General features: G+C 44.5%; 1 protein-coding gene across 3 annotated transcripts; it reads left to right on the top strand.

Moving 5' to 3' along the window:
* Positions 1-856: 856 nt before the first annotated feature.
* LOC128405257 (T-cell surface glycoprotein CD4-like) lies at positions 857-7,782 on the top strand. Of its 3 annotated transcripts, none has more exons than XM_053371702.1 (8): positions 857-1,037; positions 1,144-1,287; positions 1,392-1,649; positions 2,889-3,188; positions 4,018-4,251; positions 5,372-5,499; positions 5,614-5,681; positions 7,703-7,782. In XM_053371702.1, the coding sequence occupies exons 1-8, from the start codon at positions 881-883 to the stop codon at positions 7,731-7,733; spliced, it is 1,320 nt and encodes a 439-aa protein (XP_053227677.1). In that variant the 5' UTR covers positions 857-880; the 3' UTR covers positions 7,734-7,782. The 3 variants fall into 3 exon arrangements, with proteins under 3 accessions (XP_053227677.1, XP_053227676.1, XP_053227678.1); XM_053371701.1 differs by lacking the exon at positions 7,703-7,782 and adding an exon at positions 5,902-5,984 and having other exon boundaries at positions 5,614-5,728; XM_053371703.1 differs by lacking the exon at positions 5,614-5,681.
* Positions 7,783-12,646: the final 4,864 nt, after the last annotated feature.

Raw genomic sequence — 12,646 nt, 5'->3', positions numbered from 1 at the left:
TCTACCGATGGATATGATCTTGAGATGCATTCTTGTTTCCTTTGTCCTGGGTAAGTTCTCTTCAGCAGGCACACATAGTGCCAGAGTCACCAACACAGATGTTTTGCTTTGGCTAGAAATATAATGAAAGCTGAAAAAGCAAAGCGAGCTAGCTGTGTTGGTCCACATAGGAACCATTTCCATATGACCCATTTCCCCCCTTGCCATGGCCCATACTGTGTTCTTATTGTTGCTCTACATTGTTACTACAAAAAAGACCTGCACACCCTTTTACAATATTGCACTGGATTGCTGGGATCAATATCTCCTGCTCACAGAAGGCTGCCTTCTCTTGGTAACAAATGGGGGGGGGGCGCGGCAAAAATAGCAGAGATTTTCAGGAACAGATTTAGTAATTGTTGTGGTTCCAGAGACTTGGGGTGACCCATATGGTTGACAGTTGTTGATCTACTGTAACGCTGACTTCAGCACTCAAAAGCAAGTTTTCATGCTGGCCGCAAATCTGGTCAATCCTTTGGTTTAAAACCAGACGTAAGAGCTCCTGCAGAAATTAGAATTACTGTGGCAGTCCTTTGTACTCCTATTTATTCTGGGGGTTGATCAAATTCTCAGTATTAAATCCAAATTGATGCATTTTCCAGTGACACTTGAGTGACATAAAGAAACACTTAAATAAAAGATATTAAGAAAAGGAGAACATAAATGCGAGCATATACGAAAATGAAGGTACTATAAAGTCCAAAGATGGTGTTCAGATTGTAAGCTTTGGGCCGGGAAACCCCAGAATTCAGCGTGGAGGGGAGAATTCTGTTGACCTGTTTTTGTTTTTCCATGTGGTTTTGTTTTTGTGTTTTTTGAGCCTGTGTGTCTTTCAGGTGTGATGTTTCATGTGAGTGAAGAGCATTACATAGATGCTACTTATGGGCAAGAAGTTACCCTTCCTTGCCAAGTTGATAGCGTTAACCCAAGCGTTCCAGTGATCTGGAAATATAAATCAGAAGAAATAATTAAATATCAGCGTGGACATCTTTTAAAAGGTAAAAATCCAGTTGTACCATTCATTATGCGTTTAAAAGAGGGAAGGCAGAACCTTTGCTCTCTGATGAAAAGCTTTAACTCTCTGTGACTCCACTTCTTTCAAAGGTTCCTCATCATCATCAGCAACATACTCATTAAAGAATGCAGATAAAGGGGATTACTCTTTAACTATGAGAAATGGAAAGGAAGGACAGTATACATGTGAAGCACATGGGAAAATAAAAACTACTAATCTTAACTTGTGGAGCGGTGAGTGATGTGATATGGAGAAAGCACTTCCTTGGGGGAGAAGGACAGGGAAGAGCCCTAGGTAAAAACAATTAACCTAATAAGGCTTTCTTCCCCCTTCATAGTAAAAGGACCTTCAGATGAATACCTCCTGGAGGGTGACATTACACAACTGGAACTGTCTTCCTCGGACACGTCTACCCAGGTTGAGTGGTTTGGCCCCAACAAGTCAAAAATAACGAATAAAAAAGCACGATGGACTCTACAAAATAAAGATCGGAGGCTGCAGATAAAGGACCTTAAAGCTCAGGAGGACCAAGGGACCTGGGAATGTTTCATTAGTCGTAGTGGGCTTCGCATCACCCATGATGTCAAAGTGATAGGTAGGAAAAATCACTGACCTCGTCGGTTCTTTTCCTTGCAGAAGAACCAACAACTACCGTATTTTTGGCTCTATAAGACTCACTTTTTCCCTCCTAAAAAGTAAGGGGAAATGTGTTTGTGTCTTATGGAGCGAATGCAGGCTGCGCAGCTATCCCAGAAGCCAGAACAGCAAGAGGGATTGCTGCTTTCACTGCGCAGCGATCCCTCTTGCTGTTCTGGCTTCTGAGATTCAGAATATTTTTTTTCTTGTTTTCCTCCTCCAAAACTACGTGCGTCTTGTGGTCTGGTGCGTCTTATAGAGCGAAAAATACGTTATATTAATGTTACGTGGAGGAGGAAGTGGGAGGAGCGTGCCCCATCCCTATCCCATTTGTTTCCTTCCACAAATTGGAAGGTGGCCATCTGCATCAGGGAGCCTACGTGAGCAGAAAACCAGGGTTATAAAATGCATCAGTAGCCTACCCTAAAAAAACAAAACCTGCTTCCCTACTGCAGACAGTCACCATCCAACTGACAGTGATGGGGACAGCCTGAAGAGGTCTTATGCATCATGGTTAATTCTGCCAAGTTGTACAACATTATAAAGGGAAGCATAAAAGATATTGTAGTGACTGGAAGTGTGATGCTTCCAGGCCGTCCGAGTTAAAGGCTGGAATCGCCATCATTTGTTCAATCACTTATTTTTATGGATAATCTAGAGGACATTGTTGCCAGATCATTTTCAGTGCACACCCCACTTCTTCTCTTTTGACAGTTTTTTTTTTTTTTGCAATAAAACTCAGTTGCATAACCTCTCTTTCCGCTGTGGACAAGTAAAACGTTTTGAAGGCCTTTCAGAAAACTTGTACCTTTAATGGAAAGTTGGTCCTGCATGTTCCTTGCTTCTTGTTGACTGATTAATACTGGTTGGGGGGTTGAGCAGGACTTTCATTGTCCCTTGAATAGTCTTTCTTAATTACTCCAGTGCCAGTTTCTGTTACCATCTGGCCCCCTTGCCTTTAAATGGTGCATTTGCCAAACTTTGGAGAAGAGATCTTTGGGTACCTGATGGTGATGATGCAGCCCCTTTTTCATTTTCATAGCTTTTTCTTTGCAGAGTCTACTTCGTTTAGGGAACCCAGAAATAGGTACACAAGTAAGGCCTTTCTAGAATTCTATAAGGGGAAGAGAGTTTCTCCCTACTCTTTACTGAGGAAAATGGAAATTATTTATTCCTGTTTTTTCTGTCTTAAAATCAGGTTTTGCTAATTCACTGGATGGAGATACGAGGTATGCAGCTGTTAATAGCACAGTTGTCCTTTCATGTGAATTGAACATTGACTTCCAAGAGATTCCAAAGAACATTCTAAAAAACCCAATTTTAAGATGGACGAAGGATAACAAGACCATTGTGGAGGTTGACTTAAACAATTTCAACAGTTCCCTACTTCAGCAAACGATAGACAAGGTCCAGTCTGAGCATGCTGGAGAGTACAAGTGCAGTATTGCATTTACACGGAGGAAACTGAGTAAGACCACCCGCTTGGTAGTGATGAAAGGTAAGAATAAGTCTCGATCACTTTGTGTTATGGTGTAAACAAGGACCATAACACTGCTTATATCACACTTGCAAAAACTATCCCATCTAGACCTGGTGAAACTTCTGGTTGAAAAACAGAAACAATTCCCGGGAACTCCTAAAACTTTGGGCAAAAATAGACGTGAGGTCAAAACAAACAAAAACTCTGAAGCAATTAAAAGGTGCTTTGATTTGGATTGGAATAACGGCACTGGTAGAGAGGGTGTTTTGATGGTTTGGTCAGCCCAGCCCAAGACAGTTTGCTGCCTGATTGGTTTGGTGCTGTTTTGTGCTGCAGACCCCACCTTCCCTGCCGCCCCACCCCCCAACGGAGTAATTGACACTCAAACCGGGGTCACAAGTAAAGAGTAAGAAACACAACCTCGTCTGGTTGACTGCAAACCAGTGCAAAAAGTAGAGTGCTGCTTTGGTACTGTTTTGTTCCACACTTAAAAGTGCCTCTGCTTGTGTGTTTGGAGGGTGGCAAAAGGACCCAGGACCATATGCCAAACCAGGATATAAGCTGGTGCCCAAAATATGGACAGTGTACACTGACTTCCTCTGCATTGTGGCCCTCTAAATAAAGCTGATTGAGCTGTAGCACCTCAAGTCTGTGTGTCGATCCAAGTGTTTTTACCTTTCCATTGGGAGGAAGCCTTTCTTGTGAGTCAGGCAGCCTAGAACCTTAGATCATAAGATGAATGTGTCTCTTGTAGCAGTGAACATCTCCAGCATGGAGGCTTGGCATTCTCTCCTGAGCTTTGTGGAAACGGGACCCCGTGAACGTTCCTTTCTTGTCTTCCCTGCAGTTTCTGCTGACCGCCCTAGACTGGATTCCAAAGAAAATGTGAGCCTCTGCTGTCATGTCTCTGCTCCTGATCTTTCTAAGGCTCAGCTGTGCTGGAATAATAGGCGTGACTCGCCCAAATGTGAAACTCATCTTCCAGAGGGCAAATTTTGTTATGAGACCAGAAGTGCAGGGGAGTGGAAGTGCAGCCTCATGGTGCAGGGTGAAGAGAAGCTCAGTATGATCTACTTTGTGGGTATGTTGCGTGTCGAGACCCCGCAGCCACCCCCTCGTTGGAAATAACTCACGCAAGGACACAAATATTAGGTTTATGTCATTGGGCAAATTTTGGCCACAACTTTCTTGAAATTACAGAATGTGAGCAGTATTGGCTCAGGCATTGATTGGACCTGACTGTATCTGACTCCTGCCCATTGTGCAGGAAGTCCAGCAAGGGTAAGCCACCAGTAGGGAGAGCCCTGTCGATGCAAACCAACTCAAGCTCCCCCTGGTGTTCCCATCGGGGTCATGTCAAGGCCCTAGCCCCCCAGCTGGGCTTCAGACTAGATCAACACCCCTGGGTTCCTTTAATGGAATACCCTTAAGCATGGAGGGGCAGGTGATGGCCACACTTCCCCTCCCCCACACAAGGTCAAACACTGCCTAACCGCAACCCTAACAAAGTTGTGGCGATTGCTACGAGGTAGGCAAAAACCAAGCGGCCAGTGCCAATTTGCCAAGTGGAAAAGTTCCTACCAGGCCCCTCAGACAACCAAGGCGACCAACCGAAGTCCATAGCAAGGTCATTGCCTAACCTGCAAAATAGGGAGGGAGGGCGGGTGATTGAGGAAGTGAGCCAAAGAGGAAGTCCTCTGGCTCGCTCCTCCGTTTAAACGGCCTCGGCCACACACCCCCGGCCAGCGGATTGGCTGGCCGGGCTCTGACGTGGCCGGGATCCCCCAGGCAACGGGGGACAAAATCCCCTGCCCCCGGTGGGGAGTGGGTGGCCACGCGGTCCACCACAACTCCTCCCCACTGGGAAGTGGAGCAGATTTCCAGAAGTGGTAGCCATGGCAGCCCATTGCAGCAAAAACCACAAGGTCTTTTCACTTGAATGATGTAATACATTTAGAATGGCATTTGTTTTCGTGGGCCAAAGCATACTTCATCAGATGCGTGTGGCTTTGGTAATTTTCAGCACAGTGAGTTTTTCTCATGGTAGACCCAATGAAATTGATGAAGTTGGGTCCATTGATTTCTACTCTGGGCAAAACTTTGTTGACTACCAACCTGTATCATTTGTTTCCATCCTATATTATTTATTTCCATTTCATATGTGTATCCCCCTCTCATCTCCTCTCTCCTTTTTGCCACAGATGAGGCCTCAACTGTGTCCAATTCATTCCCACTGACTTACATAGCCATTGGAGCTGGTGTGATGTTGCTGCTGTTGATCATCATAGGAGTGTGTGTGTTCAGTTGCAAAACTGTTAAACAGAAAAGGGTGAGTGGATATGTGCTTATAAATGGAAAGGGGAGGGGGGGAAATACTTGTACATACAGAAGTCTGTGGAAGAGAACTTGGAAGAACATAAAACTCTGCTTTATTTTTTGGCAGCAAAGAGCAAGGAGGATGGCTCAGGCCAGGCAGCACCTGCTTGAAAAGAAGACTTGCCAGTGTCATAAGTACGTACCAGAGCACTCAGCAGATACCCTGCATTGACTTAAAGGCAGTGGCATGGCGTGGGTTGTCAGCACCCGGGGCAAGGCAAGTAATTTGCGCCCCCTAACCCGTGGACCTAGGTAGGGGCAGAGAGCTGCGAGTGTGAGCGCCCCCCCCCAGATGTTGCGCCCGGTGCGGCCGGCCCCCCCTGCACCCCCAACGCTACGCCACTGCTTAAAGGAGGACCCTTTGTCACTTATTTTTCCAAGTCTTCCTCAAGGAAAGGGGACTAGGAGTCAACAAGACCAACTGATGTCACTTGTTATTCTCTACCAAGAGAGAGAAGAGACAAGACAGATTAAAGAGAACAGGGTTATTTCTCTTTTAATACCACCTTTAGCGGTTTCGTTTTGCAGTAATGGACCAAAATGAAAATAGCCTCAAAAATGATAAACAAGCTCTCAGCATCACCAGTTAAAATTTGTCCTCTACCCCATTAATCAACTGAAGTTCTACTTGAATAGTCTACCAGTTAAACCAAGGAAAGCTTGCATGAACACGAGAATAAGGGCTTGACCACATGTGAGCATTATTTAGCTGTATATCCACTTCCCCCCTCATTCAAATTACACTGGCGTGTTCCATACCCAGACATACTTGGATTTGTATATGAGGAGCAACTTCTGCCTCTCCTGTTCATTCCAGTAGCATCTCCTTTTGGGGTTTGTGTCTGCCTTCTAATTTGTTAAATCTGCTATCATGATTAAGTATCAATAGGGCATGTTCACAGATATCTGTGCAATATCTGGTGTATTTTCTTCTTCTTTTGATATCTTGGTTTTGCACAAAACTAGAAAAAGGTTCAAGCAAACCACCTTAAAAATTTGACCTGATTTCTTCGACTTTTCTGGTTTGGTGCAGATCCTAGGGATCAAAACAGTGAAAAACGGTATGCTCCTCCATGTGTGTAGCAAGGATTTTTGTTAGGGAGGGCAGACTTTTTGGTGGGGGGAGGCAGAACCTAAGATTTGTATTGATTTTTAGTGATGTGGGAAGCAGCTCCCCCCCCGGCTATCCCTATGTGCTCCCCCTTTCAGGAGTGCTGAAAATATTTGGGAGCACAGCCATAAAAGAAATGGAAGCAATTGTAGATTTTCAGCACACTTCAGATTAATTTGCAATATCTAGTGTAGAATTTTTTTATGTGGTTTGCTTATGCATTTTTCTGGTTTTGTGCAAATCTGGAGGGTCAAAGGGGGGAGAATATAGTTCAGAAGAGTGCTGCAAATAGTTACAAGCATGCTCAGAAAAGAAATGAAAGCATTGAGGGAAGTAGTGCGCATGGAAAGGGGAGCAGCAGAAAGTGGCAAGTGATCCACCCACACCAAAACACCAAAACAAAATTGTCTGTGACCCCAGCTGGAGTGGTTTAGAGCCCAATTTTCCCTAATTTATCAGATTATTCATGTATAAGAGAAATCTGAATTTACAAGGGGCAAGCATAAAATCTGGTGTTATTTCAGAGTAAGATTATGTGAGCTACACAGATTAAATGGGAAGGCAAACAGCTGCAAAAACACAGTGAACTCCATTGTGGACAAGCAGTGGCGTAGTGGGGGGGGGTGCAGGGGGGGCCGGCCGCACCGGGCGCAACATCTGGGGGTTAGGGTTAGGGGACGCAAATCCACGGGTTAGGGGGCGCAAATCCACGGGTTAGGGGGTGCAAATTACTTGCCTGACAACCCACGCTACGCCACTGTGGACAAGCCTTTAGTCACTTGTGTCCATATACAATTAGAAGACAATGCAAGGCACTTCCATCAGAGGCTAGGTGATCAACTACTCTTCAGCAATTCACTTTTACTCTTTTTTGAACTGCATTGTACAAATTGTGCACCTCACATTGCAAAACCAAGTGCATTTATCCACATGAAATCTCAACCAAATGTGCCCCCCCATTTTCCCAGTCTTAACAGCATGCTATGTTTTTTCCTGCTATATCCTGGTGTAAATCTCAGGGAACTATTTATTTTCTCTCTTACAGGGACCTGACAAATGATTACTACCACGCTTGAGACAAGAGGGCGCCTGTAGGCTGTCACTGATTTGCAGGTGGGATTCATTTAGGTTGCCCAGTTAAAGTGGATTTGGGCCTTTGTGCAAAAAAACCCTCTTTTTAAAAATCTGGACTTTTTGCAGGAAGGAAAGTGACGCACTGGAATGTGATGCACTGGAATGTATAGGGTAACAATTGCTTGGCTTGAAATTGTATAGCCTCCGTGCAAACCGATCAGAATGAATACTGGACTGGAAAAAATTGCCAACATCATGCAGCTTCCATGCAACCAAATCAGGGTGGAAACATTTCATCTGGAAGCAACAAGAAAGGCAAATGTGCCATTGACACCCATTCCATGCTAGATTGCTATTGCCTTCATTGGGTTGTTGTTTTTCAATGCCTTGCTTTGTTCTTTTTCCCCTTTGTTCCATATCTCAGCATGCACTCCTGCCACAGCTCCAGGTCCAAGACACACATGCCAAATGTAAAAGTCATGTTTGGATTATCTTGTTGTAATGTTCTCCTAAATGATTATTAACGTCACAGACAGATACATGAAGTGAAAGGCTTCAGATATGTTGAGCTGATCATCACCATCGCTGCCATTCAAAATTCCTAGGTGTGTGCAGGCAAACATTATATATATTAGTTAGAATCACTCACAAATCTTGGTGTTTCATCCCCCCCAATTTTGTGAAGAAAAATTAATGAACTGCTTAATCAAATAATCCTCTAAGTGGTGTATTTGTGTGCAATATATAACAGTGATCAACAAACCACTGAGCCTTGGGCTTGCCGATCAGAAGGTCGGCGGTTCGAATCCCCGCGACGGGGTGAGCTCCCATTGCTCGGTCCCTGCTCCTGCCAACCTAGCAGTTCGAAAGCACGTTAAAGTGCAAGTAGATAAATAGGCGGGAAGGTAAACGGCGTCTCCGTGCACTGCTCTGGTTCGCCAGAAGCGGCTTAGTCATGCTGGCCACATGACCCGGAAAAACTGTCTGTGGACAAATGCCAGCTCCCTCGGCCTGTAAATCGAGATGAGCGCCACTACCCCAGAGTCGTCTGTGACTGGACTTAACTGTCAGGGGTCCCTTTACCTTTAAGAACATGAACAGATTTTTATTTTTTTTAAATGTATAAGCAGGTAAATGAAATGTCTTGGTAGGCTTGCCAAAACAAAAACAAAGCTGCCATACCCTACACCGCCAAGGCACTCTGTGACTTCAGAGCAGCTAAACCAATGGCAGCAGGAAGGGCTATGAGAAGGCTACCTACTCAAGAAGCATTTTTTGATATCAGAGTAGATCAGCCACGCTCTGGTGCACCAGTGTCTTCTGCAGCTCAGCAGTTGTGACTATGGATCATGGAAGTTTACGTACATATGGTGACACCGATCCTCTGTTGAATAAACCTCTTATCTCACTTATTCTGTATATTTACAGTATACTGGCTATTCATGTATCAATATACTGTTGTGTGATTGTTTTGAACTTAATTGCGTCTCTCTGTAGTCATTATTTATCCTTAAGCTGTACAGCATCAACTTCTTAGACTCCTGCCGATAAGGTAAATGATTCTTCACCAACCACCATCCTGATGGAAACAGGACAACAGAATATTCTAAATATGGAAGCACTGTGGCCTTATATAATATAGCATTATCGTGCTTGCTTTTTATATCCAGTCCCCTTCTTAATAATCCCAAACACGGCCTTTTTCACTGCCGCCGAACACCAACTTGACATTTCCAGTGCGTTTTCTGATTTGACCCCAGGATTTATTTCCTAAATTGTAAAAGCCAGCTCAGAACCCATCAGCATACATGTGTATAGTTGGCATTATTTGTCCCAGCATGCTTTAATTTGCTGGATTTCATCTGTCATCTTGTTTCTCAGTCATTCAGTATGGAGATATTCGTTTGGAGCTCATCCTCACAGTGTATTTTGGATATTTCTGTCTCCAGTACTTTGATGTGATTGTTTCTTCCCGCTGCAAAATCCTTATTCCTTCTCTAGCCCACATTGCTCCCAGGCGTCCCACTTTCTCTCCTTACCGACCTCCCCCCTCCCCCCTCATTTTTATGGCTTTTCCAACATTAGGATTTTTCACAAAACCAACAACCTCCTGGTACATCTTGATTCAGAGGGATGATGCCAAGCCTGGTATTTCCATCAATTAACTGTTCTGGAAAACAAAGGTTCAGTACCACTAGGCTCTCCTTCCAATTGCCTCCTTTTCAACCCCTCCCCAAAAGCGTTACTGGTTTCTTGCCACCCCTTTCCACACTTTTTCATTCCCCTCACCTCAGCTTACCTAGAGAATATTTTACCTTTGTTGGACTTTGATACATATATTGTACCAAAAGAGATATATATCTTTTTGCATATATGCAGAAAGAATCAGCCTGGAAAGACTGCTGGTTGGGAGAAAGCTTAAGGCTTATTAGTAACAGCAAACAAAGCCATTTTAAGTAAAGATTATACATGTGGCCAAGAAGGAACCAAGAAGTAAACACTAGCACATGCTAACGTGGTGGCTCTCAAACTGCTTTCTCTGGGCCACACTTTCAGAATAAAAAATTGCTCACGCCACACAAATTTTTTATTGATAAGAAATTCTACTTTATAATATGTTCATGGGACATCCAGAAAATATAAAGCAATGAGAAGATGAATCATTCCCTAAAATATAATGATTTATGAGCCTCTTACATGTGTACCTTCGGTATGTAAACTCAATGAGAGGTGTGAGCTTGATTTTGCCCGATAATCTCATTCATAAAAATTATTTTGATACTATAATACATTATGGTGCTGGAAGAGACTCTTGAGAGTCCCATGGACTGCAAGAAGATCAAACCTATCCATTCTTAAGGAAATCAGCCCTGAGTGCTCACTGGAAGGACAGATCGTGAAGCTGAGGCTCCAAGACTTTGGCCACCTCATGAGAAGAGAAGACTCCATGGAAAAGACCCTGATGCTGGGAAAGATGGAGGGCACAAGGAGAAGGGGGCGACAGAGGACGAGATGGTGGGACAGTGTTTTCGAAGCTACCAGCATGAGTTTGACCAAACTGCGGGAGGCAGTGGAAGACAGGAGTGCCTGGCGTGCTCTGGTCCAGGGGGTCACGAAGAGTCGGACACAACTAAACGACTAAACAACAACATACTACATTGAAATGCTTATGTTTCTTTGATTGTCCTTGAATCTTCCCCCCCACACGTGCCATCCTCTCCTGCCATGCCACTGCGGCACGCCACACCCTTTGAGAATCACTGTGCTAACTCATTCTGACTGAACCTGGAGACGAAGCAGGAAGGAAGTAAAGCCTGAAAGGAACTACTGTGCCAAGAAGTACTTAGGAATTGGTTGCCTCTCTATCTAGCCCCCCGCTGCATCCCCTGCTTCAGGTAACTTATTTCAAGTGTTGTTGCCTTACTCCCAAGGTAAGGTGGATTTGAAGTGGCAGAGTGGAAAACATGATAAGATAGGAAGATCCTGAAGAAGCAGGCAGCAGAAATATAGTGGATTACTTTGCGTCCAATCTGCAGAGAATAAGATTGCACAAAGATCCACCCATTTCAGCAGCTGCATATAATAATGATCAAGAGTAAAAACATACTGAAAGAGATCATTAGGGCTGGCACGGCATGGATTGTATCCTGCACCATGCGAGGGAATGGCAAGCAAACCAGCCAAATTAACCTTCTTAGCTTCACCGTTGTCACCAAGTAGATCTCCCAACCACCACCCAGTTGCCTCCACTAAACCAGCTGCCATCTTGCCTCCCAGACTCAAGACTTAGGAACACAATCACATAACATTTCTCTCTTTCAGGATTAAGCTCTGTGTGAACTGAGTACGGGACCTAGAACTCATCCTGGGGCTGCACATTTGCAGGACGAGATAAGTAGTGATGGGCAAGCATGAACTGAAATATAACGTTGGCTTAGCACTGGCACACAGAGCTCGCACATGTACTTTAAATGCAAACGGCAGCCAGTGTGCAGATTCTAATACCGATTTGCATTTTCTAATTATTGTACTAATTGTGCATTTCCTAATACTGGGCATGAGTTGGAGGTGGGGAGGATGAAAGCAGTAGAGTGGCAGTTTAAATTAGCTGTGGGTCAGATAAAAAGACTCCAGAAAGCTTGAAAATATGGTCCAAAACTGTCTATGTGGCAGGGCTACATAGTAAAAGGGTCCCTTCTAAGGTATAGCTTATTTCTGCTGCTAAGCGTGAAGCTGTAATGTCCCAATCCAATCCACTCCCCCCCCCAACATGTGACTCATCCTCCTCAGGGGGAGAGAGCTTCATGTTGTCCCTCTGAATCAGCGATGTCTGAATGACCATGCAGTGGATTCCCCCCCCCCTATATTTTCAAAGCCTTGGGGAGAGCGGGGTGGGGAGGAAGAGGGCAGGCTGAATACTTCTTCTCTTCCTCTTCATTCTGCAGGAAAAATGTCTGCAGCTTAGTCTTTTTAATTTACTTGTGTCATCACACACATCTTGCACTACTAAGCAATGTAGTTCCCAACTTCACTCACAAATATATGTTGTCGGCAGCCTTCTGTCTTGATGGAGTGCATCTCCAGGAGTAAAGTCAAACCAGGGCGCAGGCCTGGGCGGTGTGTGTGGAGGTCCTGGGCTGCCCAGATGACAAGACCCCCCCCCTCTCAGCCTCACTGATGGGGTCCAAAGGAAAGTGTTATGTACTGAAGTTCTCACCCTGGGCCAGCAGGGGGATACTCTAGATAGTTCAGGTCCACATATGCAAATAAGGGATCGAAAGTGACGTTCAGTGATTGGATAGTTACAGAAAGTTGTTACAGTTACGTTGTACTGGAGCTCTATATAAGCAGGCTGGCTGAACCCTTCCTTTCAGTTCTGTTCTGGCCTGTGAATAAACAAGAGCTGTTTGAAGAA

The sequence above is a fragment of the Podarcis raffonei genome, chromosome 17, assembly GCF_027172205.1.
Source record: "Podarcis raffonei isolate rPodRaf1 chromosome 17, rPodRaf1.pri, whole genome shotgun sequence".
Lineage (NCBI taxonomy): Eukaryota > Metazoa > Chordata > Lepidosauria > Squamata > Lacertidae > Podarcis > Podarcis raffonei.
The sequence above is the reverse complement of the archived record's forward strand: the minus strand, read 5'-3'. Positions and strand labels throughout refer to the sequence as shown.

Bases quoted from the DNA above. Each gene is read 5' to 3' on its own strand.
- LOC128405257 (XM_053371701.1), top strand. From the start codon at position 881: ATGTTTCATGTGAGTGAAGAGCATTACATAGATGCTACTTATGGGCAA. The intron at 3,189-4,017 runs GTAAGAATAAGT...TCTTCCCTGCAG, and splicing joins CCGCTTGGTAGTGATGAAAG to TTTCTGCTGACCGCCCTAGA. The intron at 5,500-5,613 runs GTGAGTGGATAT...ATTTTTTGGCAG, and splicing joins AAACTGTTAAACAGAAAAGG to CAAAGAGCAAGGAGGATGGC.